Below are 27,750 nucleotides of genomic sequence, written 5' to 3'. Positions count from 1 at the left end.
ATGCGTGTGCACAGACACACAGACATTTTTGCTACTCACTATCTAATTAACATCAGGCGACCGGTCTTTACCAAAACTGGAAAAACTGTTTGTGTTACAGTGCAGTGCGCCAGTGTTGTAGGCCATTGCGTCACCTTCATGAGAACCTTTATAAACCAATGTGGTTCACTGGGGCCTCGGGACATTTCCATTCTTTCCATGAATTTACAGGAAGAAAAACTGAGACTCATTTGTGAGGGATTTTTCATTTTCGACTGATTTTTAAATTTTTTGAATTGACAGCCAGAAATGAATGAAATTGAACTCCAGCCAAAGTACAGATTGGTAACAACACTTTAAACAAATTGATGTACCTTGACGTTCCCCTTCCCCTTAAAACAAAAAGCTAATTCAGAGCACTTTTATTTTCCATGTCTACAACCTTGGGCTTCATGACAGGCACTTTAGAAATCAGAGTTATTATTATTATCATTATTATTATTTATGTCTAAGAACAAAAACAAGACAACAACAAAAATATTTTTAATATAATGTGGAGCTGTAACTTAATTTGGCTCCCAAATCACTTATCCTCTCAGATAGCCCACAGTGCTCTGTGAGTGAGAGGGGGATTGGCTACAGTAGAGCGGCGAAAGCCAATATTTGCTTTTTTTACCGATATATTTAACGATATCTTTTGCATTACTTATCCAAACAATGTCAAACTTGGCACTGCACTTACTCGTGCCCATAGCAAGACACCGGTCAAATTTGAAATCAATCGGACCAATCAATCAATCAGTTGAGATGTCTTGGGTCAGAGAGAACATGATTAAGTTCATGGTTCAAAGTATTGTTTTTATTAGTCCATGAACTCTGAGCTGATTGTATCATCGCACCCTCACAGATGAACAAGGCCACTGGTTGAACATTTTATCTGAATTAGAGCGAGTTGGTGATATTTGATGACTGGATGAAGCACAGCTTCCATACATGCTCATCTGTGTCACTGCTTCCCTTTGACCTCAGTCGTGATTTGTTTGCTCACGAGGATACAGATGTGTATACTTTGCTGAACCGATGTTGAGTTTTATGAGAGTGGTGAGCAGAGAGCATGGACACACGTTTCACATTCATCACTGGAAATAAAATCAGGATTTTCATCACCACTGCAGGAGAATTGGTTCCCATTTGATTATAGACAAAACATCTGAATCTGACATAAATCTGCGATGGGTTCCATAATAAAAATGCCACCCGACCGCAAATCGGCCGCTCTCTGGCTACCATGGCAACCTGGCAGAGATTCAAGATGAGCATCTGCTGCTTACAACCATGCATAGTGCACACACACACGCACACACACACACACCAGCAGTCCACCAACCAAACCTGACAGCAATAATTAGCTGGACAGACACCACGACCAGGAAAGGAAACACACAGGCAGATGAGCTACATTCTGTTTATGACATAACATTTAAATAAAATATTGTACCCCCGTAAATCACACTACAATATCACTAATCTTATTTCTGCTGTAAATAGTGAAATATTACTAAAATGAACCACATTGTTTCTGCTGTAGCTTGAAAATTCCGTGGTGTTTCTGCAAATACAGGCATTGCTCAATATCTAAAAAATAAATAGTATAATATGCTAACGGTATTAGCAGTGGTAATTGTTTTTATTAGCATAATTTAAAGAAACACAAACATGCTTTGATATTTAGCAGTCTGATTGATTGATTTTTGTGTTGTGAGTTCACTCATCAGGTGCATTTGTAGTTGGGTTAAGTTTAGTTACCCAGGCAAGTCATTTTATGTTAGGTGTGAGAAACATTGTTGTTGGATAAACATGATCAACATTCTCTTTGTTGTTTTGGATATTAAAACAAAAATAAAAAATCAGACGACAACAAAGTGAAAAGCAATGATTCAGTGGACAAAATGTAAACCAGATCACCATTTCACTTTGCAATAGTTTTAACATTAATCATTATGTAAAGTTACAGCCCAAAAGTTTTCCTTTCCAGCTTTAAAGCAGCTGTATGCAAGTAATGGATTGTGTAAAGACAAAAAAATGAGGCAAACGTTAAACCGAAATGCAAATTTCATTGATACAGTCTGAAAATTCTGTTTATGTTGTGGAAAAATGGTTTAGGTGTAGATCATTCAGATTGTGCTGAACTGTATCCTCAAACTGGTCACCTCTAACCTAACGTCTTTGGTGGGGAGGAGGAAGGAGGAGGAGTGTGGACAATGCTCCAATATTTTTTAATCGGGATTGTTTTTTTAATCTCTAGTTCTCATATCTCAAACATAGCCCGACAAATATGATCGACAAGTTCTATTATCAACAAAAGAAGCATAGAAATGCAATAATCCATACATTTGTAAAATATTTTAAGAGCAGGGAAAAAAGGACCAATGTAAGAGCAACAGTATATATCAATCACTTTTCAAACAGGTCAGAGTTCACCATGACAACAGCAAAACTCATTACACAAAATGCCTCAGCTGTCTCACACACACACGTCACAGCACTAAATAGCACTAAACCCTGTACTCTATATGTGTGTGTGTCAGAGAAAGAGATAGATACGATAGAGTGTAGCCAGCTGTGTAATTATATCAGTGATCAGACTGCTTTACTCGCTTGTCATTCAATCACACGCACACACACACACACACACACACACACAACCCACGCCTGTTTACCTTGGTAGCAAATTCTCTTTTACTCATCGGTGCCACACTTCATTATCCTGGGTTTTTGATACTATCTCACCTCATCTGTTTAATCTTCCTTTTTTGTCCCCACATCAAAAAAAATTTTAAGTTTCTTTTTTAAGTTACTCCATAAAACTCTCATCCTGTCTTCATACTGGTTTTATTATGACTTTAGGCTGGTTGTTCTGCATTATCCATCCATCCATCCACCTACTTTCAACCTTCTCTCATCTGCCATCTGCCATCATATATTACTTTGACTCATCTCTTTTCCTTGATTCAAACTCCCCATTTGAATATTTCTCTCAATTGACAAAATTAGACAACCATAATTACATCTCAAGACTGAAATTCAGTTGAGAAATGTGATCTTAAAAGATTATAGATTACCTCAACTGAGACAGCCAAGAGAAGAGAAGTCCCTTTCATAAAGAGTAACTCCTTACAGGAGAAAAGATGTAAAATAACAAAAAAGGTTTGGCCTAATGGAGAAAAATTATGTGACAATTTTTAACCGAATAACTCCATCATTGTGTATTGACCTTCAGGGCTTGTTCAAACTCACTCCTTCATGGTCTTCCATCCATCATGGTATTGGATATATAACAAATTGGATATATAACAAAGTCCAAAGAAAGCAAGACAAAAATAATCAGCATTTTCAGCATACTTACATGCTAGATAATAAACAATCATTTGGACACCAATCGTCAGTCAGTAACCAACGTAGACAAAGTGAATTTTAGGATTTTGTTCAACTACATAGAAAGATATTTGTTGCTCCCTCTCTGTGCCAAACTGAATGGACTTGACGAGGTTTACACCTGAATTAAATCTGAATACCAGCCAGCCATGAATTAGTTTTTATTAGGTCACGAGTTGGCTAAATGTTAGACGACAAAAGAGTTAATGAGGAAAGAATTTGTCGAAGAAAAAAAGCAGGAGAATTATTATGACAAAGGCAGCTAATTAAACAGAAGAAGAGCACGAGGGAAGAAAGATGGATGAGCGCAGATAACAGACATTATTTGACTGCAGCTGGGGTTGCTGTCAGGAGTCAGATGAGCAGCATGTAGACAAACAAAGACAACTACACTAATTCTGGTGAATGTATGTATTGTCCATATTCTCCATTTTACTTATTTTAAGCACAACTTCAGCAACCAAAGAGAACAAGCACAGGTGCAAAGACTATGGGAATCTGTGGTGACGAATAAAGAAAAGGCAAAGCAGTTGTGTCAGAAATTCTGACAGAAATTCTGACACAACTTCATCTTCTTTGAAGGGGCAGAAAAAAATTGTAATGAGAGCATTTTTCTTTTTGTGGCCATCCTCACAAACCTGAGTGAAACGGCAACAGACAAAGAGAGACTTATGGTCGAAACACCAGGAGTGGAGAGGTTAAAGACATCGAAATCCACAGAGATAAGGAAGGATTGAGCGAGACAGAGGGGGAGAGGATAAAGTGACACAGATATGATCTCTCAGGGAGTAATGACTGACATGGGGAGAGGGGGGGGGGGGGGGCAACAAAATGGAGATGTCAGTGTCCTGTGAGGTTGAGAACGAAGAGGAACAAGCTGTTCCAGGTGAAGAAGTGATATGAATAGTGGAGAAAGAAACGGTCACAAAGGCTGGTGGGGAATGATGTCAGCAGGGAAAAATAAGAGGCTGTATATTTGTCCTATTCCTCCATGGTCTGGCCTCGTCACTTTTTATTGCTTCACATATAAAACCGTCATCTTTGATACTCAGCACAGCAGACACTGTGATATCACCTTCTGAGGTAATTTACCACCAATGTAGCACTGCTCTCTTTCTCCCTGCTTTTGGTCGCTCGATGCATAGCGCTCTGTTCTCCAGTCGTCTCTTTTACATTTATAATCTATAACATTTTCATGCTCTCTCAATGCTCCGGTTACAACCCAGCTTGCCAGGGGAAAAAGGGAAACAATATAAACACCAGATGGAAATAGGAATTCAAAAGGTTGTTTAATCATACTATTAAACATACTATTGAACGGACGTTTTCCACCCGACGTGGCGACATTCCTGCACACAGAGTGACTTTGACGACAGATGATGAGGGAAAGGTGGAAGAAAAGAAAGGAGGACAGTTTTGTACAGCACCATTATGGCTGAAAACACCCAGAAGTGCCAACAAAAAGCTTCAGAAGAGGATTCTATAAACCTGGACATTCATTCAGTTTCCTATTTTATAGTCCAGGGCACGTTCGAGGCGTCAACGTTAACGCATGACGTGTTTCCATGACGACTGACCGATAAAAGGCGCGTGTGATCGATTGTTATAATGAGTCTTTAAAGTCAGGCTAAACTTTAAAGACAGAGGCACACATAGACAGTACACAGGTACCCTGGTTATTTGTAGCGCTGCTCTTTTTGTTTAATAAACAGACCACTCCAGTTCGATTGTAGGCGTGCTAATGGCGCTACAGAAGCTAACGCAGCTAACGGAGCTAACTGGTAAACGGTGCCTGGACTCCAGTGTCGTGACACGAAAAACTGCATACTTTAGAGACTAATTTTAACAATCGGGAGTCACGTAAACATGACGTCACGCACATCTTTTTCCGGTCAGTCGTCATGGAAATGCGTCATGCGTTAACGTTCCCAGCACTACTATTTTATACTGTTTTGTAATTACTCAGAAGTCCACAGGGGTAAGGAGAGGTTCCAGACTGGGTTCTGGAGAGCTGGCCCGCCTGAGGCCTGTCGCAGTGACCTGGGTTTAATTCTACCCATGGTTCTTTGCTGCATGTTTTCCCCCTTTCACGCATTACTCTCCTGTCCAATTAAGTCAAAAAAGATATCTAAAAAAAAAAAAAAAACCTCAAGTAACATTTGAGACAGTATAATCTCTAAAACTGAATCACCGTGTGCAAAAACAACATCTTGTGTAACCTAATGATGGTCCAGTGTCTCAGAAGCAACATTTAGAGCTATTTCCCCTGCTTTACACGATGGCAATAATTACACTAGTCGGGCCTACGCACAAATGCACACACATACACAGACACACTGTTTGACAGCAGGGATTAGCAAGAAGAGGTGCAACTAATGCCCAGTAACGAGACATCCAGCTTATCGCCCACAGACTCGTGTGTGTGTGTGTGTGTGTGAGAGTCTGAGAAAGTGACGAGGGGAGGGGGTGAGAGAGAGAGAGAGAGAGTACCAGATGGATTTCCAGTAAATTAGCTCCATGTTATTCTGGACTCTGATCAGTTTCCCACATCTCATTGGTACCACACCCACATTCTAATTAAAATATGCTCCATTATCCACCCGTGTGTAAATACGTATTTGGTCATTGTTGTAAATATGACAAAACATATGACATCCAACATGGAAATAATGATTACAAAAAATATCACAACAGCACAACATTTAAAAAAAATTTCTGTCTAAACTGCTGTGAAAGGATGATGTAATTTGTGGTTTTGCCTGCTCTGATGTGTAGCTCACAGCTAACTCCCAGCTCGTTATTTCTGGTATGTTTTCAAACCAACGTTGGGATGTACAATCCTCTGATCTGTTTATATTCTGAGCAGAAGCAAAAAACTTCTGCATGTCCTCTTGTGTATCCTAATTAACGATGTTATCCTACTCTGTGCTCGGGGGGCTGTGGTTTTTGCTGTAGCAGCAAATTTCTATGGCCAGACTAAGCCCATGGATTTGTGCATGTGCAAGGATATCCTTTGCTTGTACTTTTAGGTGGTTAGACATATTTTATTTAGAATCTGGGGCATTGATCGCACAGTGGCATTTATTTGATTTGTTTTCTTCCAGTCTCTCATCTCGTCCTGTAGCTCCTCACTCTCTGTTCTCCAACCTCTCCACAGGCCCTTACTTTTCTTCCTTCTTTTTCCATCATAGAGTTCTAGCACTAATCGGCTCGATTCTACTACTTCTTTTTTAGTACCTGCCCTGGTGAGGTTCCAAGCGAGCTGAGCCAAGCCGATTCTAAAATGTGACATCCACAGACTGTCTGCCTGAGCGCGTCGTCGGACAAAAAAATCCAACTGAACAACGCCGAATTGTAGGAGTCGTATTTTAGGTCAGTGACTGTGTCAGATGAAGTCTGCACTCTGGTTTGTTAAGAAAAGTGCTGTATGAATAAAAGTTTATTATAATATATCTTCAAGAGTTGTACACAGCTGAACTGTAAGATATTTCACATTCCTCAGGACTGAAAAAAGCCTCCTTTTCTGTATCCCCTGAAACCATGCATCAAATAAATATAAAGCAAGGCGAGACACATATTTTTTTACATTTTTAAGACAAGATTTTCTTCCTTGAGGCTTTTAATATTTTTATACCCAGTGAGCCAAGCTGATACAGATGATAACATTCTAAATTCTTACAGATCACCTCACTTGAGCTGTGATTTATTTAAAACTTTTTTGAAAACTAGCTGCTCTCCTTGGTTGCATGTTCAAGTCAGGTCACTTTTAGTTGGTAAAACTAGTTGGTAAAAAAAAAACCTTAAAAAGAGCCTCAGAGGAGGGATCCTTCTCCCAGGAAGTCATCGATAACATTCTCTTCAAATCAGAGGAATCCCCAGCTTATTTTAACGCGATGAAGACCATTTATTTACGCCCTTAAATACAATGTTTCCTTTTTGTTCAGATTTTAATGCTTTTTCATCTTTGTGGTAATAACTGCCTTAATACTTGTCATTAAAATAAAATAAATTAAGCAGATTTGTATCTTGACAAAACTTGCTTTGCTTTTACCTTTTACAATGACACTCTTGTGCCTTTGTTGTTATTTTTTCCCTTCTATGACACGTAACGCATGAGCCTCTTGGATATGTTTACAAGTGATTTATTGTGGCAGCAGCTCAGAGTATGGTGTCTCTGTGCTACTTGTATTTGAAGAGCAGGGATTTGAAATAACCTTCATACTCTAAAAATACCAATAAAGTGCTATATGCAATATACCCAGACTTTTTCCACAATTCAGTAACATTCGTCACAGCAACAGGAGCACAGATGTGTCGCCACGCAGCACGAATGTTTAGTCACTGTTCAAAACCTCACATTCCCATCTTTAAAAAGTAACCCAGTGAGTCCAAGTAAAGGATCTTAGTGAGGACTTTGGTTATAACGGTCTTCGGTTATCAGCATGTAAACATTTTGATCTCGCTCTCGCTTCAAACTTTCTCACACATACTCTCTCACTCCATCTCTGCCTTTCCACATTTTTCCCGCTCTCTGTCTCCTGCGTTGCTATGGAAACAAGCAGTGCGGGGGATTGTGATGTGGCACACATCACACCCGTGTCTCTGTGAGCTCACCGGAAGAGAGGGGAAGCGAGGGAGATGGAGACAAAAAAATGTGATGTGTATGTATGTTTTCTGGAGTCCAGAGGGAAGTCCGTCAAATGCAAACTCAGGTGTGATTTTAAATCCAAACACTGTGATGCTGAATGGCTGATTAAAAATATTAATAATTAAAAGGACTATTGCATTCTGGAAAATGTAACTTTATTGACTATTTGACATAATCTGATTTAGTTTGAGTTGATACAAAACCTGCCAACCACCTACTAATCGCCTGTCAAATAATAACCTTTATTTAGATATCAACTTCAATCACATCATCCGACAGCGTCGTAGGTCACTCTGGTATAGCTTACAGTACCGGCGTCTTCATCAAAGAACATGAGCTGTCAGTACTTGGTGCCATTCTAAATTTAAAGCTAAGTAGGCACTGCATAGATTAGCATATTAATCATTCAGAGTCAGGCTGTAAATGAAAGCAACCATCATGTTTGCTGCCAAATAAAAAACATAAAGTCTGAATAACGAAGCTTACAGTGGACCAACTTTCTAACTCCATCCGCCTGTGGAAAACATCCAATGCAGACTGCAGAGGAAGACACAATCTAACATTACCAAACAGTGATATCATCATTCAGCCACGTTTCTGAGCAACAAAATCACCTGCAGCTCATCCACTCGCCACAAAACAACTTTCCAATCAGAATTCTTGTTCAGTCAGACATGAACCTCTCACTCACGCTCCCTCTTGCTTTCTTTTCTTTTTCTCCTGAGGCTACATCTCATTAGAAATCAAGGACAATGGCTGACTTAATGAGGAAAAATGACACGTTATCATTCCCTTCCTGTTTCTAAGAACACATGATCAATAAAGCTTGAGGACAAATTGAAAAGAAAGCTGCTCGAGAAGCAAAGCCAACAACACATCACCAACTATGAGCCTGTGTTTTTTAAAAAAAATGTGCCATTACATGCTTTGTTTGCTTTCCGTATATTTCTGAAAGCATGTGTTTGGGTTAACACCATAATGGACAATTTAGTATAGATCTCGTACATAGTTTTACTACAGGTACAAGCAACTTGCATTGCCAATACTCCATGTCTGCAGTGTTAGTTTAGAGCACTGGTTTGACTGAACACCTACAGGTCTCGTCATTCTGCCAAAAAACATTCATCAGTTTAGATTTGTTTTGTGTGTGAAGGGTCAGACACCAGTTTATGTTCTTCAATAAATATGAAAGAACCAGCCAAGGAAACCAGTTTTTCGTCATCCAATTGCACATTTCTTACTTTTACCTATTAACATGTCAGGAAATTGAACAATGGTACATATATATCAATGTACGCACTGGTGAATGTGTCACCAGAGCTTAACAGAAGTTAATAAATAAAAACTTAAGGTGTACAGTTAATGGAATAAAGAAGATGTGTTGCATCATGTCCTGTAATCCTGCTTCTCCCATTTTTCTTGTGCGGTTCACACAAGAGTAGTAGAACTATTTAAAAAATATTGCCTCCAAATTCACATCTTCAGTTACATTAGGTCTCTGTCATTTCTCACAAGAGCTTACAGCTCATATTTCTCTTAATTACCTTTGCCTGGTCTAGAGTCGGAGCTAAATTAAGGGCCAATTCATTTCCTGTCCAGGAACTCCAGGAGATAGCAGGGCAATTCTTTATAGATAGCCTTAAAAAACCGACTGTAACGAGGAGGAGAAAGACAGAGCTGAGGGCTTGTTTCCAATAATGGGAATAAAGTGAGTTACAGAAAGTCAAGTATATTAATTGAAACAGATCGAGGGGATGGAGAGTACTGAGCAGCTAACATGTGTCCCACTAGGATATTTGGGATCGTTTGTCAATAGTTTAAAAAGTCGAGTTAAATTAATTTTCAGCGCACTAGCAAACAGAGGACCTTTATGGCAACAATGACCGTAAAAAGGATTAGTATTTTTGTGTGAATCTCTGCATCTCAGAAAATGCTAAAACGATCACACATGTTCACATAATGACAGATACATGTTATATTTACACTAGACAACCTTCCATAAATAATTTCCTATACTGTGACCATCTGTCTCTCTTCAGTTTATTTGTCAGACTCCTTTTAATTCCCAGCACCTTTTCCATTGGGATGCTGTAAGAGGATGAATACATGCTTTTTTGCACTGACCTGTTGGTCAGCCAGTGTGCACTGGCGTAAATGCAGTGTCCAGCAGAATAGCTGTGCAAATGTGTGTGTGTCTGCTATACATAGGGAAAACCAGTTCATTCTCTGCCATGAGACTCCATGAGTGTTGAAATAAAATCAGTATTGCCATTCCCGTGTGTTCTTTTGTACTCAAATCTCAGTGATTTTCTCTAACAGCACAGTGATCACTAACAATCATTAATCAGCCCAACTATCACAGAGGGAACAAAGAGGGGGAAATGTTGAAAGGCATGTGCAGCAGCAGAAAGGGCTGATGATTAAATTTTTTTAATTTTATCATCATTATTATTATTATTATTTTTCAAATCAGCCATTCATATGCTGATGTTCGAAACAGTTTCTTACTTCCTTATTTGTTAAATTTGCACTTTAGAACAAATATATATACAATGAAATGTGCAAGCAACATTATTGAAATCTCACTTCCTTGTTCAAGGCATGACTTAATGGTGTTTTATAAAAAGGAGCTAAATAAACAACCATCTTGTCTCTTGTTAATGTATCTTAAAGAAAATTGAAAGTGAAATACAGCACATTAATTTGGGTTTAAAAGAATTTTAACTTTAATTCTGTTTTGTGAAATATGCTCCTAATTCACCTGTACAACTGTTGCAGGATCAATGCATAATTACAATATTAACAGTGTTTTGATGATGTGATAATGATGATTTCCAAGCATAAAAAAAAAACAAAAAAAAAAAACTAACAGCTAAATCCAACTGTGGGTACAGGGGATTTACACCACAACCACAGCTCTAACACAATGCCTTTCACATAGAATGCAGTAAATTGTGTCATTGGCTTTAACAACAGATGTCCCAGTTTTAGATTTAATCCTAGGTAGAACCAATTATATAAACACACATTAACCCTAGGACAAAAATGTTCTGATGCTGAAAAATTCAACAAAATGGAATATACACAGACAGAAGTGAACTCCCACATTAGACTAATATAGACAAATAAAGATAAAAACGTTTTACTGGACACAAGCACTCCTCTATGCAATTCAGTTTAAGACTTGGGTACATTTCTTTTTAAAGGAGTACATCTAGCTATAAATGTAAAATAAAACACAGATGTTATCTTTACTGATTTGAGGGCATGTAGAAAATGTGTCTGCACTGCACATGGTTCATAACAACTCGTGGGTATCACTGCAAAAACTCAGGCAAACATTCACGAGCAAACCTTCTCGAGTTAACCACTGACAACAGAGGATTCAAGGATTGAATGGGAAAAGTGGAGCTATGGGAGAAAGTGTCAAAAAAGACATGAGACACATGAGAACAAAAGGCGAGGAGAAGAGGCAACAGAACAAGATGGGCAGTGACAGCAAGACAGAATGAGAGCAAAGCTCTGAGTTGAATATAAAACAAAAATGTTTAATATTGTTACTGTTCACTTCAGTAGGCATTTGAATGGCTGTGTTGGAGGACTTCCCCCAAGCTATCAACAGAAAAGGAAAGTCATGGTAGAGTTTCACGAAAGTGAGATGGGGATCTTTGATGTGTGATCTTCACTCCTAACTGATTCGAGGCACTCCGTGTTACCAATTTTATTTTCCTTTTTAAATTTATGGAAAAAGCCCATGAGCCTTAATATCACACCAAAGCAGAAGAGGTTAGCCCATGAATGAGTCATTGAATTACAGCGAGTTCAGTCATGGTGAATTAAAAAGAAAAAATCAGATTGAACACATTTCAACGGTTTAGCCACATTTCAGGGTCAACAAAATGCAATGTGTTTGCATGTATATATGTGGGTTTTCTTAGTTTTTAAGAGTAAGTGTGGCATTTCTGTGACGTGGATCGTATTCATCTGGAGAAGTGCACCAGTTTCTGTCTCATATCGAACATGCGCATCTGTGAGATGCAGCTGTCGCTCTACATCACTGTAGTTTTGCATGGATACCCCAGAAGGCAATCTGTGGTGCACACATACACCAATGATTAAGGGAACCATACCCGGACTACCTACTGAGGACCTTTGAGATCAGTTGGCCTCAGGAGTGTCGGAGTTCCTTTGGAGCATTCACATATAAGACAAAGAATATGCTGGTCTGACTTCCTTTGTAGGGCTGAAACAAAGTGCGAAACAAAGTGTGAAAACACCCCGACTCTCACAGGACGTATGTTAATAGCAGGGCTGAGCGGGGCCTGAGAGCACTGCTGACTTAGTGAACCAGTCTCAGATTTGAGTGTTAACATCTTAACTTAGTGCTGTAAAATTGTTATATTATATTGGTCCGTTATCAGGCAAAAAATTTGTATCGGTTTATATCGGACAGCGGTCAGATATAAGCGCTCCAATACAAGCAGTCCATTCCGCTCCAGCACTTTTATCCAGCAACACCCGTTGTGATCATGTGGGCTCTGTGTGTTGTTTTACTCATACCTACAGTATTGTTCTATGTTTGAGTAATATCACTTGATCAAGCCTTTTCTAACATTCCACACTACAAAATAAGTAATAAGTATGTATGATTCGTGATGATATCGGTATCAGCCAATACTCAAGGCTCCAATATCAGTATCATATCACAAGTGAAAAAGTTGTATCAGGACATTCCTAATTGTCAATGGATAACTCAAGACAGACGTACACAACAGGTCTAAAGAGAACCTTCAATAAAAATCCACAGATAAACATTCCATGTTGTAAGATTCACGCCATAGATCACATCATAACAACACATTCCATGAAAGAAAGCACAAACAGTGATTAGCACACATTCACACTCATGCAATATCTCACTAATTTGCATAAGCTCATATGTAGGATAATGAGCAAGTGCAACTGCACTGTTCAATGACACAAACAAATTATTTTCATGATGGCCATCATCATCATCTCTCCCTCTCGCTACCTTTTAACCCACCGATTATTACGTTCAGTATTCCACCGTTTAATTATCCAACAGTCTTTTGTCGATGAAAATGGGTTTTAATTAATGTGATACAACCAAAACATTTCACAAAACTCCCTCCGCAGACTGGAACAGACCCTGATGCTGCCTACCAACACCTGAGTGCACGAATGTGTGCATGGGCAATTGTTCATTTGTAGTTTAAATGCAGTTAAATCCCAAAAGCAGCAGTAAAGCATGAATAATGCTGCTATAGTGAGCGATTTGCTTTTCATGTCTGACATGAAATATTCCATTAGTGAGCTATATGAATGCCACGCATGCACTCGGGTGCTTATAATAAACCTGTCTTTTGTGCTACACCACAAAATCTCTCCTCTTCATTTATCATTCCCCCTTGTTTCCTGCTTCTTGCCTTCTGAATCCTTCTTTATGCTCACCCCAACATGACTCTGTGACCTGCTCTCAATCCAATGAAGAAACCACATTCAAAGACGAGGCTGGTTTTGAAACATCATGAATCACTCGTGTGTTTTAACCACAAGAAGCCATTTAACCACACTTTTAAAATAGTTCCTTATTTGAAGCCACGGATAAGTGCCAGCAGACAGCTGTGGTGTGAAGTGGGACACTGCAGGAGTCTGACCTCTGTCAAACAATTTGTTCTTGGTATCTGTCCTCATACATCACATCCTTATACTGTGACAACACAGCCAGCTGGATTCGCAGCCAAGTAACAGAGTGAGAGACCGTAAGATTAAGTCACAAATTAGCGACAAGAAGGATGGACTGTTTCAAGAAATGAGGAGGGTGATGGGATTTTAGATTGTAGCCAAAAAAACATTCAGTCTCTGAAATGATTTTTGCGTAAATTAACTCTCAAGTGGATAATGGCATTATCAAGACTAAACTTGACCGTTTTAGACAGACAATTACACACTCATAGATCAACCCACACATCCATTCACATAAACACATACACATGCGCCACATATCACCCCAGCTGCTATGCTGGATTCATCCAAATATGGTAGGAGATATTTCCATGGCAACAGTAGGCAGAAGGGGTGCAGGCTTGGGCAGGATGATCTCCAGAGAGAGGCTTCTTTTTGTCTTTTGATTCAAACTATTCTCCTTCAGTTCATTCACCAGCACAGTGCTTCCTTCAATATAACAATAGTCACTGCTTGTTTTTCCTGTTAAGAAACATGCAGTGCAATAGGGACATACATACATATGAGCAGCATGTATGAATGAATGAATCCAACCCAAGTGAAAACTGAAAGCTTGTGTGTCCACACTCTAAAGCTGTGAGAAGACATGAACTCCAGATACAGAGAATTTGGAGGTTGCTGTTCAAACATGACAAATGCAGCGGGAGGTTGTTATAACAGCAACAGCAGGAGATTCTGCACAGCATGTAAGCGTGAGGGTGTCACCTGGCAGCAGGACACTCACCCATTCACTTGCCGTGTATTATTTGAGTTTCTCCTGCTATGCTCTCACATTAGCTCACACAGACATTATCTGGGAATTTGTCAAAAAAAACTGCCAGGAGAATTTGCAGAGAATGTCCACAGGGATTTTTGCAGACAAGCAGCCACTTTGGACTTTAAAGGACTCATATTATACCCCATTTCTACAAGTTAGCCTAGTTCCCTGGTGTCCTAATGAACATGTCTGTGAATCGTAATCCTCTGAGGCTGGAAGTTTGTGTAGAACTCTGTGCTGCACTGTGCATACATGAATAGAACACTTTGCGGACTTCTGCTCTTCTGGATACCATTGCCCTCACCTGCACTCTTGCGTGTTTTTAGGGACAAAGTGGAGCTCCGTGAGAAAACAATTCCAGATATTTATCAGTCTGACGTCAGATTGCATACGGAAGTCAACATCGCGTGTTTTATCTCCCATACTTAAACTAAGGCGGACCACAAAAACATGAGTGAGTCATCTTTTTTCACACTACTACTCATAGGGCCTCCAGAGTCCCACGTATAAGTATTAAAATTATTAAAAAATAGATTTTGCATAATATGTCTCCTGTAACGCACGTCAGAAGGCAGCTATGTGCCCACACACACACATTTACAATCTGTAAGTTTGCTGTAAATGTCAGTTCGAGGATTTAGGATTTGTGGAGTTTTTTATGACATGTCAGAGAGCACTGGTCTATATTGGCTACAAGGCCATGCCAAAAAATAAATTAGCAAAATGTGTACATTCAGACGGGATAGCTCTTACTAAGGTTGCACAATATAACGGCATAAAACTATGGGAGCTATAACACACATCAAGTGTTAGCTAAAACGCATCTACAGTATAAATTCAAGAAAGGAGACGTTTTATAAAAGGAAATAAAAGAGGTTGGTTCAAGAGAAAACCAAATTCATGTGTATGTGTGCTGAAGTGCTAGGCGTGTTGTGCGTATCATGTGGCTAGACATTCATCTCAGCCCAACTCTTTATTAATGGGTCTGTAGCCTGCTGTTACTGTGAGGAATTAAAGTGAGAAAAAGCGATCAATAAAGCCCAAGAGAGAGCGTGTATGTGTGTGTTCTTGTAAGTGTCACCTCTTTAGGACATTTTCTGGCATAAACACTGGCCTCATGCAGATCTAACCCTGGTCCTTATGAGGCTGAACCTCATTTGAATTGTGGTAAGGTTACGGTTAAGATTAGGGATAATGCTTTGCTTAGGTTGTATAAATGAACGTCAATGAGAGTCCCTGAAAGGATAAATGCTCAAACCTGTGTGTGTGAGTGAGTGAGTGACATAGTTTCCTTGTGTTCTGGTAGTTAGCCCGAGGACCTGATGTGGGTTTTTAGGATTATTTCTAGGAGCAGAACATACAAGTTGAAACCAGAAACACACAAAGAATGAAGTGATTTCTGAGGCTTTTAAAAATTACAAAAGATATAAATATCCTCTAAAGTCTCAACTGTACTGCATCATTTTTGGGTCAGTGTGTTATATAAAGTAAATGTTGATGTTATATTATATGAATATTGGTGCCATTGTCATTCATTTGAAAATGGATACACCAAACAAAACCTCATAGAAATCTTTACATAAAAAATTACAAAACTGTCAATAGTGGATGTTTGTTTCATCATATATGAGCCTGGCCAAGAAGAATTACCCATTTACATTCACATGAAACTAGGGCAGAATACATTAGGAGTGAGACATCACTACCAATGTCTACAATAAAGTTTATAAGGCTTTTATTCAAATGTGTTTGTTCATGGTGAGCAAACGGAGGACAATTTATCAGACTAACTCAAACACAAAGCCATAAAATCAATAACCCAAACAATATGAGAGGTAATAACACAGATGAAAATATATTCTTAAACCTCAGGCACACAGCCCAAAATACAGTCTGCAGATGCAGCGATCTTGCAGTATTTCATTCTGATCTATTGAAAACTCAGATTTCTGCCCTTGGTTACTAAATAATCTGCTTTATCATCATATGTGTGCACTTTAGTAGTAATGTAATTATCCTGGTGTTTAACGAGTGTCGGCCAAATTGGACTGATAAGACGATCCTTCCATGGCCCACCAATGAGTAAGGCACCCACTCATGACTATCTCCAATTTGAAACTACAGTCCATTATATTACTGACACTAACAGGGGCAGGGATTCAATTAATGAGTTAATCAAAACAGACTGGCCAATAACAGGACTACAGGATAAGTATCAATTATATCATGGCAATAAATTCTATATTCATCCTGATAAACTTGTTTTCATACTGCATAGAAGTGGAAATCCAAAATGATGTGACCGATTGATTTAAGTGCATTAATCGCAAGAAAATGTATGTAATACATTGATTTAATTTGGCATGTGTCAAAAAGCATTCTTGGATTATGCCACAGAATATATGCTGAATAGATTTTTAAGTGAAGTGGGAATATTTTTGAAGTGCAAGAAGAAAAACAAACACTGCATTGCCTGTGAAGAAATGTCACAACCAATGTTATGCCTGCAAACTGCATCTTTGTACTGTATCTATGCATTTTTTTTCTTTTTCCATTTTTCATCCAACTTGGAAATTGCATGTCACTGCTCATTTTATTGCCATCAGTCCAAGAGGAGTTTGGCTGCCAAATGTATTACCTTTGGCTCCTTTGTCTCTTTGATGTGACAGGGGTTCCCATTGTCACCCTGATCTCATTGTTTGCACATGCTAGCGTTAAACCTGCTAAAACTACAAACCAGGTCTACTGGAATGCAGGTAAGCTACAGTATCTTAGAGTTTAGTGTCAACTTGACTTTCATTCATTACCAAAACTCATATATGAAAACTTCTTGATCTGCTTGAAGACACAGTTACAGTATTTGGGTAGAGGAGGTGAAAGCACCTATGAGCTTCTCCTTGGGCTTGGGAATGATAAGAATGTAGCTGATACATCTTTTTAATTCCGTCAGAAATCCTCTACTGACGGAATCTCTCCGTTTCATGCTTGACTGCTCTCTGCTTCTACTTCTATCTATAAAAGTATAAGTATATAGCTTAAGATGTTACCTCACACTCAGCAGGACGATGACAGAGATGATGATGATGCAGATGAAGATGACGATGAGTAAGATGACAACAGAAATGATGCTGGTAGTGATTTAGTTACACTGAGCAGGACACTGGTGGAAGAAGAGAACAGAGGCATTCAAAATGATGTTTTAAAGTAATGGCATGATAAGGTTTACGATCTATTCAAAGATGTCGATGTCTTACCTGTATATTGGTATTGGTGCTAAAATCATTATTCAACCTATGCTGATTACACAGTTGGCATGGCAACCAAAAGCGACTTTCATATATATGCACACATGCAGACACACACTTGGATACAGATAAAGATCCACTCAGAGGGTTATTTTTGCAAATGAATCCGTAGGAGGGATTCATCTAAGTGAGAACAGAGCTTAATGTGAAAACCACCTCCAAAATTTAAAAAGAGACTGTTTTTGTTCACGTGTGTACTAAACAGAGATTCCAATATTCTGTTGTGGAAGTGTTTAATATCAGTATGCCTCTCGTGTTGTGCTGCTTTTTAAAACATCAAATAAACAACAATTACTGCGCAATGGCAATGACCAATGACCACTGACCTGCCAATGAGTAGGAACTCTCCAACCAGTCCCTGGCGTCTCATGGCCATGAGGATGTTGCGGACAGTCATGCCTTCACAGAAACATGCCACCACTCTGGCCTTGGGCAGGTGGGCCCTCAGTCTCTCCAGCAGCCGGTCAAAGCTGTGCTCTCCAGCATTGCTCCAGATTTTGCCTGGAGAAAAGTCAAATGCAAGTTAACTTTCATTTGGTTTTTGAATGTGTGAGTCACAGACAAAATAACTGTGGCCAAGTATCAACCAACAGTCATCCCCACAGCAAGAAATGCAAGACATCTTCGTCCTCTTAGTTCATGTACGTATGTAAATTAAAGTTATCTTCAGCATCGATGTGTATGTGTTGACAAAATTCGATTCGAATAAGCAGTAAACACGTCACATCGTCGCTTCATGGAGGGCAGGTCTGATGCTTGCTGATAGAGTTGGCCATCAGAGGTTAGCATAGCAATGATTGTCATAGCTAAAAACATAATAATAGTTGCTAATGTTGCTAAAGTGATGGTGATGTGATATCCGACATGTCCACTATTCTTAGGTCTGTTTGGACTATGTGGTTTAACATTCTACACACATGCAACAAAGGCAAAGCGAAGCAATGGACCCACAACGCAGTTCGGCAATTCCTGAAGATGCCGCATTCAAAGTGAATGAGAAGCATTGTATTGTTTTTGTTGTTTTTATGAAGCTCCCTCCCAAGTCTCTTACCAGAATGGGCAATACAAATGCCCTCTTTGGCTGCCATGTCCTTGAAAGCTTCCATGCCACTTTCACCATAGTTGCCTAGAAATCCAAAGAAAGGGTGCAATTATTAATCAATGCAACTGCAGCAGATATACTTAAATAGCAGTCTCACAAAGACAGACTCACGATTCAGATGTGTAAAGATATATAAATAGATTCTCCCCCGATAGACAATTATTTCAGGTGGGAAATGTGACGGTTCTCATACCCACTGCTGTAAGCCTTCTGCTCCTACACTAATCATTATAAAGCTCTAATTTATGTCAAAGAAACGTCTCCCCACTGTGGCACCCGTTTCTTTGCCACAGAAAGTGGGTGACCTGGAATTTATGCTAATGAAGTGTTGTACACACTGGCAAAGAGTATGATAGGATTCCCCTCGTTTATTTCACTCCATCTTCCTTTTGTCTGTCTCTTCCCCATTTTTGATGGAAGAAACCTCCCTCTTCACTCTCTTTTTTCCCCAAGACTGTTATCACAAATGTTCCTTCTTTTTTACTGTGTTTGTTGATAATAGAATAGATAATGGGTTAGGGTTAGGGTGATAATAGATAATGGAAAGTGAGTCTTATTAGACATCACTGATCATAGCTCAATGTCAGCTGATAAAGAGGGAAAATGAGGGGGAAAAAGACAAGGAAAACTGAGTGGGAGAAGGATAGAAACTTGGGAAAGGGGATGGCGACTTGTGACAGGAAAGGAGAGGAAGAGGAGGAGTGTGTGTGTGTGTGTGTGTGTGTGTGTGTGTGTGTGTGTGTGTGTGTGTGTGTAGTCAGGTCAATGACGAGTTTGGTGAAGCAAAAGTGTAAAGTCCTGTAATTAGTGTCTCAGTGAGAGAAGAAGGATACAGATGGTACAGACTGTCCTTCCTCTGTACTCCTCTCTCACTCACTCACTCTCACACACACACACACACACACACACACACACACACACACACACACACACACACACACACATCAAGCAAACATGCGCACATTCATACTGTTACCATTGTCAAAATCAATAAGCTTGTAACCTACTTCCCTTTGGTCTCAGCAGGGATTTATGTGTGAGACATTGCTCCCTCTCTCTCTGGTTAACACACATACAAAATACACTTCTTCCCTCCTGCCTGAACAAAAACCCACCCACGCACACACACATTCATCAGTTTCACAGAGCACAGTATCTATTCCAGTCTCTCACTGCTGTACCCTAAAATAATTTGATTTTACATTATGTTGGCAAACGTGAGGAAATTCAGAGGACGTAATGCAGCTGTTGTGTTAGAATGTGTAAAAGGGAACGATACAAATTAAATGGTAGATCAAAAAGTCCTTCATATTTCAGCTCTCACAGACTTACTGTACCTTCACCCAAGCCTCTACGGCCTGAATCACACCTCTTATCCACATCTTATGACTCTCTCCCTGTCGCCTCCTGGTATGACTATGTTGACTGTATGTTCACTTACACACAACTCGCAGCCATTGCCTCCAACGTGACCGTCACATTGTGTAGAAAACCACACAGCCATATGTGGTAACTCCTGTGACCTCCAGCAAAGATCTCACACGTTCACAACGCGTTGTCCTGTTTACCTCTTCCTGCTCTCTCTTTAATCACCTTTTTTTCACATCTCTAATTAGTGAAGAAATGACAAAAATACAGCTTTGTTTATACATTTGTGCAACTCATTAAAAATTTAAATGGACATCTCCCTCCACACTTGTTCCTCATATTCATCATGCCCCCTCTTGCCTCTTCTTTGATCTCTACTCCTCTTCTTTTAATTCATCTGATAAATTATGCAGTCAAATACACAACAGAAGCCCCCGCTCAACCACAATGGTCTCAGCAGCAGAATAACCGGCAATAAAAAATATAGACACGTGGCTCTGTGTTACTTCTCACCTCATTTCCTTCCATATCCTCTTGCTCTTCCTTCATTAATTCTACTCAATTACCATCCTCATCCTCTTGTCACTCTTATCAAGTCTATTACATGCAATTACACGTTCCCTGCCTTTCGCCTCTCTCCCGTTCCTCATCTGCTTCCTCTTGTCAAGCCTCATCCCCTCCTGTCACAGTTTCACCCAGGGAGAAATATGTCCTAAAAATTTAAACATCAAGTAAAAGGGCATCCTCCCCTCACACTCGTTAAAATCCTTACAATCCAGTCTTTTTCTCATGACATTTCTCCACTTATCTTGAATCCTCCTCACCCTGCCACCACTGCCCTACTGTACATTACATACGACGTGTTGCTAAATGTCAAACATCGTAAAAACCCTGGGGGCAGACTGGCTCGCTGACACTGTTGGAAAAACACAATTAAGTCAGATAAAAGAATTCCACAGCACATGGCAAAAACCTTCTAACCTTACTTGCTTTTCACAAGTACCGCAATGTTATCTCAGTCACTTTCCACCCCACATTTAATGTTTTTAACCTGCATTTCCTAAAGTGGTTGATCTTCTGCTCATAATTGACTTGAGATTTCCTCTCTGTGCTTCTCTGACTTTTTCTCTGTGCAGCTTTTGACACAGAGACCAAATGGAAATTTGGATATAGCTTTCACATCGTTAGAACATGCACTTCTATTCTAATGGACCATCAGGACTTTTCCTGTGGTAAATATGGAGCACCCCAGGGCTCTCTTCTTGGCTCTTTGTTAATATTTAACTCAATGGTCAAATTATACAGTCATAAAATAAATTTTAATTATTCCAATTCCCCCCACACTTGATTATTGTAATATTGTGTTTCAAGGCCTCCACATACCATCAATTAGTCTTCAAATTGTTTCAAATATTGTGGCTAGAATGTTTAACTTCACTCCAGAAAACCTCCTATCTCATGAACTTTCTGAAACCAGTCCAATCCCCCTGTTTGATATTCACTGGGCATACAGTTATGTGTCAAGGCCGTGTGCTTCTCTCTCCCTCTCTCTTCACTGGACCATCACTCATACTGAGACCTCTCCCTTTTCCTTGGCTGTCAGTGTCCTGCTTTCTCCTTCTGTTTATGTCGTCATTGTCTCCATTTTATACCGTGTTTGTGTCCTTCTTCCTTCTTGGTTTTGCCTCTTGTACAACGGTCTGTACGTCTGTACTTTTTTCAGGTTTTTGCAGTGGAGTGGAGGCTCATGTTGCGCTTTCTAAATCATTAACTTCATATATTACCTTACATTTACAGGCTTTATTTTGTCATATATATATATATATATATATATATATATATACAGTATATATGACAAACTATATTACAAGGGATCCATCCGAGCTTGGTCTTCCTGAAGTTGATCATTTTTCAGTCAGTAAACTATATTGTTTACTGACCTTTAGAACTTTTAGCCTTTTCTTCTCACTAAAAATTACCTCTTGGATACATTTCCATATTTTGAGCTAAATTAGCTCCAGGCTACAGACAGGATGCATATTAGCAGTTTAAGGATCATGACCATCACCACAGTTTCCCCTGGAGTTCCACCTTTGCTATGCATTTATTCCATTTTAAAAAATGATGGATCTAAATATATACCCTGTATGAAGCCACAAATGTCACTTCTTCACTTTCAACTGTCTGTAAGCAGCATTTTTCAATCCAGATTAACAAGCCTCAAACCAGACTTTTTATTAAATCTATTAATTAGTTAGTCTTTTAATATATTTATATATATATATAATGTCTACAATGTCTCCTACTTTAATTTGAATTGCCAACAGTTAAACTTGGAGATCTAATGTTAACACAAACTCAGAGATCATTCAAATCAGAGCAAAAGTACTGACTCCTTCGTAGTTGCACATACAGTATGTTGCATGTCTGCTATAATAAACAACACTGGACATACTGAGAATACATCGTCCTACACAGTATATGTTTTAATATGTTTTACCGTGCCCAAGCGAAGGCATTTTTCCATAATAAGAGCGCTTACTCCTTTGCCTAAAGGAAAACTCTACTAACTGCTCTATATAGACCAAGAGGGCATTATCCATCTAAACTAACAGAAACTATTACTGGTTTATAAGAAAATGAGTTCTGAAACCCGAGCCAGTCTAAGAAGATGTCACCCAGGCTCATTAAAGCACAGAGGAGCTCTTGTTATATTGAGACCCATCAGACACTGGCCACTGAGCTTCCTTTTTAAAATCTTCGCCCAAATGCAACACTGCAGAGGTGACGGCAAAGAATGTGAGCAAATTCTCTCATTATCCTCTTCCCCATTCATTATTACTTTCACCACACTGTCTTCTCCAATGTATCCCACCTCCATCCTCTTCTTCTTGAAAAGGCCATCACAATTAAACGGACAAAGGGCATGATGGGTATCAGAGAAAGACAGAGAGAGAGGGATGATGATCAAAAGAGGAATGAGGGGAAAGAAAGTGGGCAAGACCAGCAATGATGGAAAGGAGGGAGCTCATCAGTGGTGTTAGAAATACAGTCAATAAAGTCAAACAAGAGAAATAAATGAGAGAAAGTGAGGGAGACCGAAAGGCAGTGAGAGAAAAGAGCAAAATGTGGAGGGAAGGTCGACATCTGGATTTATTGACAAATTGATCACAATCTCTCGGTGCTCACTTAGGTGACACTTGTCAATAAGACCCATTGAGCTGAACTGAATTAAAATGAACCCAGTGACATAGAAAGAAATAGTGAGATGGAGGCAGAATCATGAAATAGACACTGAACGATAAGTCTAGTGCATAAACAGTACAAAAACTATTTGAATAATGGTGGATTAAAGGAAACTGCTGACATGGAGCAATGGACGACACTTCTATCTCTCTCCCTTTTACAACAGCTAGTGAAACACAGTAAAGTATGCCGAGGCTGTTCTCCCTGGGGTGATCTACAAAAGCCTTTACTCCATGATCTGTTAGAAGACACCACCTCTCAGTCTGTTGGAGCACAGGCATTCATGTGTTGTAGACGACTTCAAAAATATCAATATGAAGTTTGTAGTTTGCATATATCGCTATTTCTACAGATAAGAAATTACAAACATGCAATTAATTCTATACTACTGCGACCACTGTGTGATATCGCATGCATTATTCAGTTTCTGCGATCTTTTGCCTCCAGACTGCAGCAATTTAATGAGTCTCTATAAACTTAAACCCCATTTACCTCCAAATCTGCAGCTCCTGTATGTTCTTATCTTTTCCCAAATACTCCACACAAGCATGAGCACACACACGACCAGCTATAGTTTTCTTGCACCATAATCCTTGCTTTACCTATTCTCTCCTTCTCCCCCATACCTCATTTTTTTTCCTCCTTTCATTTTTTCCTTCATTTCCTCCCGACCTACTTCATTTTCCTCCCCTCCTTTCTCACTCTCTCTACTTCTCTCCACTTCCTCTCCCTTCATTCCTTTGATACCTCCCCCATCCCTTGCCTCTGCTCCTTATCGGTTTCTCTCTCTGTTCTGCTTGCTTTCCTATTTCTTCCAAATTTGTGCCGTCTGCTTTCTGCCACATCTGTGCGTCTGAGTGTGATTCTGCTTCAAAAGGCAGCGGCCAACCTTGAAAGACCCATTCCAAGGTCAGACACACCTGTCTGAGTAAATACAAAGATTAATAGTTTCCTGACAAACCCACACATTTACACACACACAACCACCAGCTCTGTCTCTATCTCCTATAACACAATCTCCCTGTCCTGCAGTGAAGATTAATAGCAGCACACCAGCAAAGCCCAGAAGCCCACACACAGACGGTAAGTTGCAGACAAAATGTCATTGTTGTTTCTGCACCTATAATGTTTCAAATACAATAGTTTTAACATCTGCAAAAACAGATGTATGGAACTTAATCAAAAACATTACATTCCGTCCTTACCGCAAACTCCACACATTCACCCTGCTCTTGTAATTAATTCCCTAAACTTATCATCATCAACTTCTCTCACATTTTGTTTTCTTCAGTTGGACAGATATCGTGACATATCTCTATATGATTGTCTTGCAATAATATTGATTATCATAGAATCACCAGTTTCTGTGATATTATCGATTACTGGTATCGTGGAACATGTATCACGTATTGAATCGCAATGTACCCTGTGATTCATTGGCATGTGTGTTGTTGGATATACGCTGCTGCTCCCCCACATGTGAAAAATAAAAATAAAAATAAAGTTATTTGAATTTCTTCTACAGATTCTGTCTTTCTTACTCCAGATGCTTATTTTAGGCATCATTCCCTCATTCATCCTCCAGCCATTATCAGCTGACCACCACTGCTACTTATGGATTCTGCCATTTCATCAACTTCTTGGCATTCGTTTCAACCCAATACAGCAAATTCATTTAATCACATCCTTCTACAAGCTGAAAACTACCATCTCAGAATATTCCCCCCTCTCCCAATCTGCTGCATTACTGTTACAGCCAATCGTGCCCTCTTTCTTCTTATTGCACTGAAATATACTTTCTCTAAAGTTTCTTTTTGTGAAGCTTCACTTTCCACTTGGATTGTTGTTGCAATTAAAATAAGTCGGCCTGGACAATATATGTGTGCAGGTAAATAAATATAATGAGCAGACCATGAACAAAGTGCACAGAGGCAGAGACAGAGACAGAGAGAGCAAGAAAGGGCAAAAGAAAATGGAAGGACAATTTGTGCCGGCGTGTCTGAGCTTAGAAGTGGAGGTTAAAAGTAAGAGAGAGTGTGTGGGTGGCTGTACCTTCAGTGTGTATAGCAGACACATAGCTCCAGTTGTATCTCTTGACAATGTCCACCATAGCTCTTGCCTGCTGGGCATCTGAAGGCACTACCCGCATAAAGTACTTATACAGGCTCTAAAACAATGGAAATAAAAAATATTAACAGGGTAATCGAAGGGAAGAATAAAATAATAATTAAAGTTATACTTCAGTGTTACTTTGTACAGACACATTGTTATCAAGCAACACTGCTGCCAACAAGAACGAGGCGAAGACAAGTGTGCTCATTTTATGGAAAATATGATTGCCAGCAGGAACAGAAGGTAAAACAGTGGCTCATTTTTAAATAAAAATATGCACCTGCTTAAACCTACAATATCTTACAAGTATATTGTCGTTTCATCTTGCTGTTAGACAGCCTTTTCCAACTGGAAACTGGAGTTTGTAAAACATTCACTACCCCGCAACAACGTTCCTATAGAAAATCTGTGTTTTTCGCTCATGTGGACACATAAGCTGCTGTGTACTGCTGCTTCATTCAATCAATTTGCAGCTTTTAATTGAATCCAGATGCAAGATTTTGAACATCAGACTAATTTTATAATAGTTTATAGTTGGAAATGGTTGTCTACCAGCAAGAAAAATCAATAAACATATTCCTTTTAAGCAAATTTTGTGAGGTGTCCAATACTTTTCAATAAAACACAACTACATGTTCAGTACTGATAATGTGTCAGTGCCTTATGCAAACATACAAATAATATTACTTCAATATAGCTGTAACATTACCTTGGTAATTTAGGAGTATGCGGGCTCACCTTATCACTGAGGTCCATACTTGTAGCAGAATAGGCAATCTGTGGTATGTTGAAGAGCTGAAGAAGGTTCTGGACCTGGATGGCCACTGAGCTTGACCCGGGTCCAATCAAACCCACAATAGGTTTCTTTCCACGCATTGGAGTGGCAGAGGGGTCCGCGCATTTCATTGTTGCTGTTGCTCCTCCACCTCCACCACCTCCACCACCTCCTCCTCCTCCTCCCCAAGAAACTCCTCCACCCCACTCCTCAGCCTCATCAGAGGAGACCAGCGAATCCCGTATGAACTCAATGCTCTGCTCCAGAGCCACGGCCGAGTGCCAACAAGAGTCTCGGATCTCGCAGCCCAGGCTTATGTTGGGGAGGATGTACGGGTCGTTGTTAATGCGGTCAAGTGTGTGCATCATAGCCTCCACCCTCTGGATGCCATACTGCTCTCGCACAGCACCACACTTCCGCTCATGTACCTGCGTAGTCAAGAGAGAAAGACAAAATCACATTGACAAATTGCACAGATAGATAATAATATTGTGTAAATTTTGACTTTGCAGATAATGACATTTACTAGATTTTCATATTTAACAGACTGGGAGACCAGTTATACCACATATGCATCAAAAACTGTATTTTCATATGGCTTCCATATTCAAAGTACAACTTAATTCTGGTTGCAATTACGCACAATGAAAAAGGTTGAAGTCACTGGGTTAGCTAATGGAGGTCATACAGACATGAAGTCACATAAATTACTCAGATTAGTAATTATTATGTGAGTGTCATTTTAAAGACGTTTTCTTAAATCCAGAAGAGCTTTGTTCAAATTCAGGCAGGATGGCACATGAAGATCAGCGGTGGTGGAAAATGAACATTTACTGTCACAGTAACGGTAAATGTAGTCGGACACAAAGAGACAAAATCACCTTGTCAGCAGGAGGCTGATGATGGACAGAGAACAAGGCACCAATGATGATGTCCCCAGGTATGTGTGCTACAACTCGCCGTTCATTGGCGTGGGCGGTGTCAGCCTGATGAGGTCCCACCCAAGTGGACAGAGCTAGCAGCAGCCAAAGCATCATCTTGGTCGGAGAAGATAACGAAGGAGAAGCAGATCTCAAGTGTGTGGAGTTGAGCCGTCACAGGTTATTACTTGTCCAAGATACACTGCTCTTCTCCATGGCAGGGGCTTATGGCACAGAGGAGGAGGTTTGGAAAACGGATGATTATTAACTTCCTTTCTTCTCACTCGTCTTTGCTTCCCTCCGATTTCAACGTGGCACCATCGTTACAACCGCCGAG

General features: G+C 39.6%; 1 protein-coding gene across 1 annotated transcript in view; it reads right to left on the bottom strand.

Moving 5' to 3' along the window:
• The window catches only part of grm5b (glutamate receptor, metabotropic 5b), a gene marked incomplete at both ends in the record, with an annotated part of 43,265 nt that extends 15,735 nt beyond the window's left edge, over positions 1-27,530 (bottom strand). Inside the window, 5 exons of the mRNA XM_083886183.1 lie at positions 18,217-18,391; positions 18,942-19,016; positions 25,659-25,773; positions 26,457-26,921; positions 27,375-27,530. Coding sequence (XP_083742309.1) covers positions 18,217-18,391; positions 18,942-19,016; positions 25,659-25,773; positions 26,457-26,921; positions 27,375-27,530 — 986 coding nt within the window. The remainder of the gene's footprint in view (positions 1-18,216; positions 18,392-18,941; positions 19,017-25,658; positions 25,774-26,456; positions 26,922-27,374) is intronic.
• Between the last annotated feature and the right edge of the window lie 220 nt (positions 27,531-27,750).

Source organism: Microchirus variegatus (genome assembly GCF_963457635.1).
Source record: "Microchirus variegatus genome assembly, chromosome: 3".
In the NCBI taxonomy this organism is placed as follows: Eukaryota; Metazoa; Chordata; class Actinopteri; order Pleuronectiformes; family Soleidae; genus Microchirus; species Microchirus variegatus.
The sequence above is the reverse complement of the archived record's forward strand: the minus strand, read 5'-3'. Positions and strand labels throughout refer to the sequence as shown.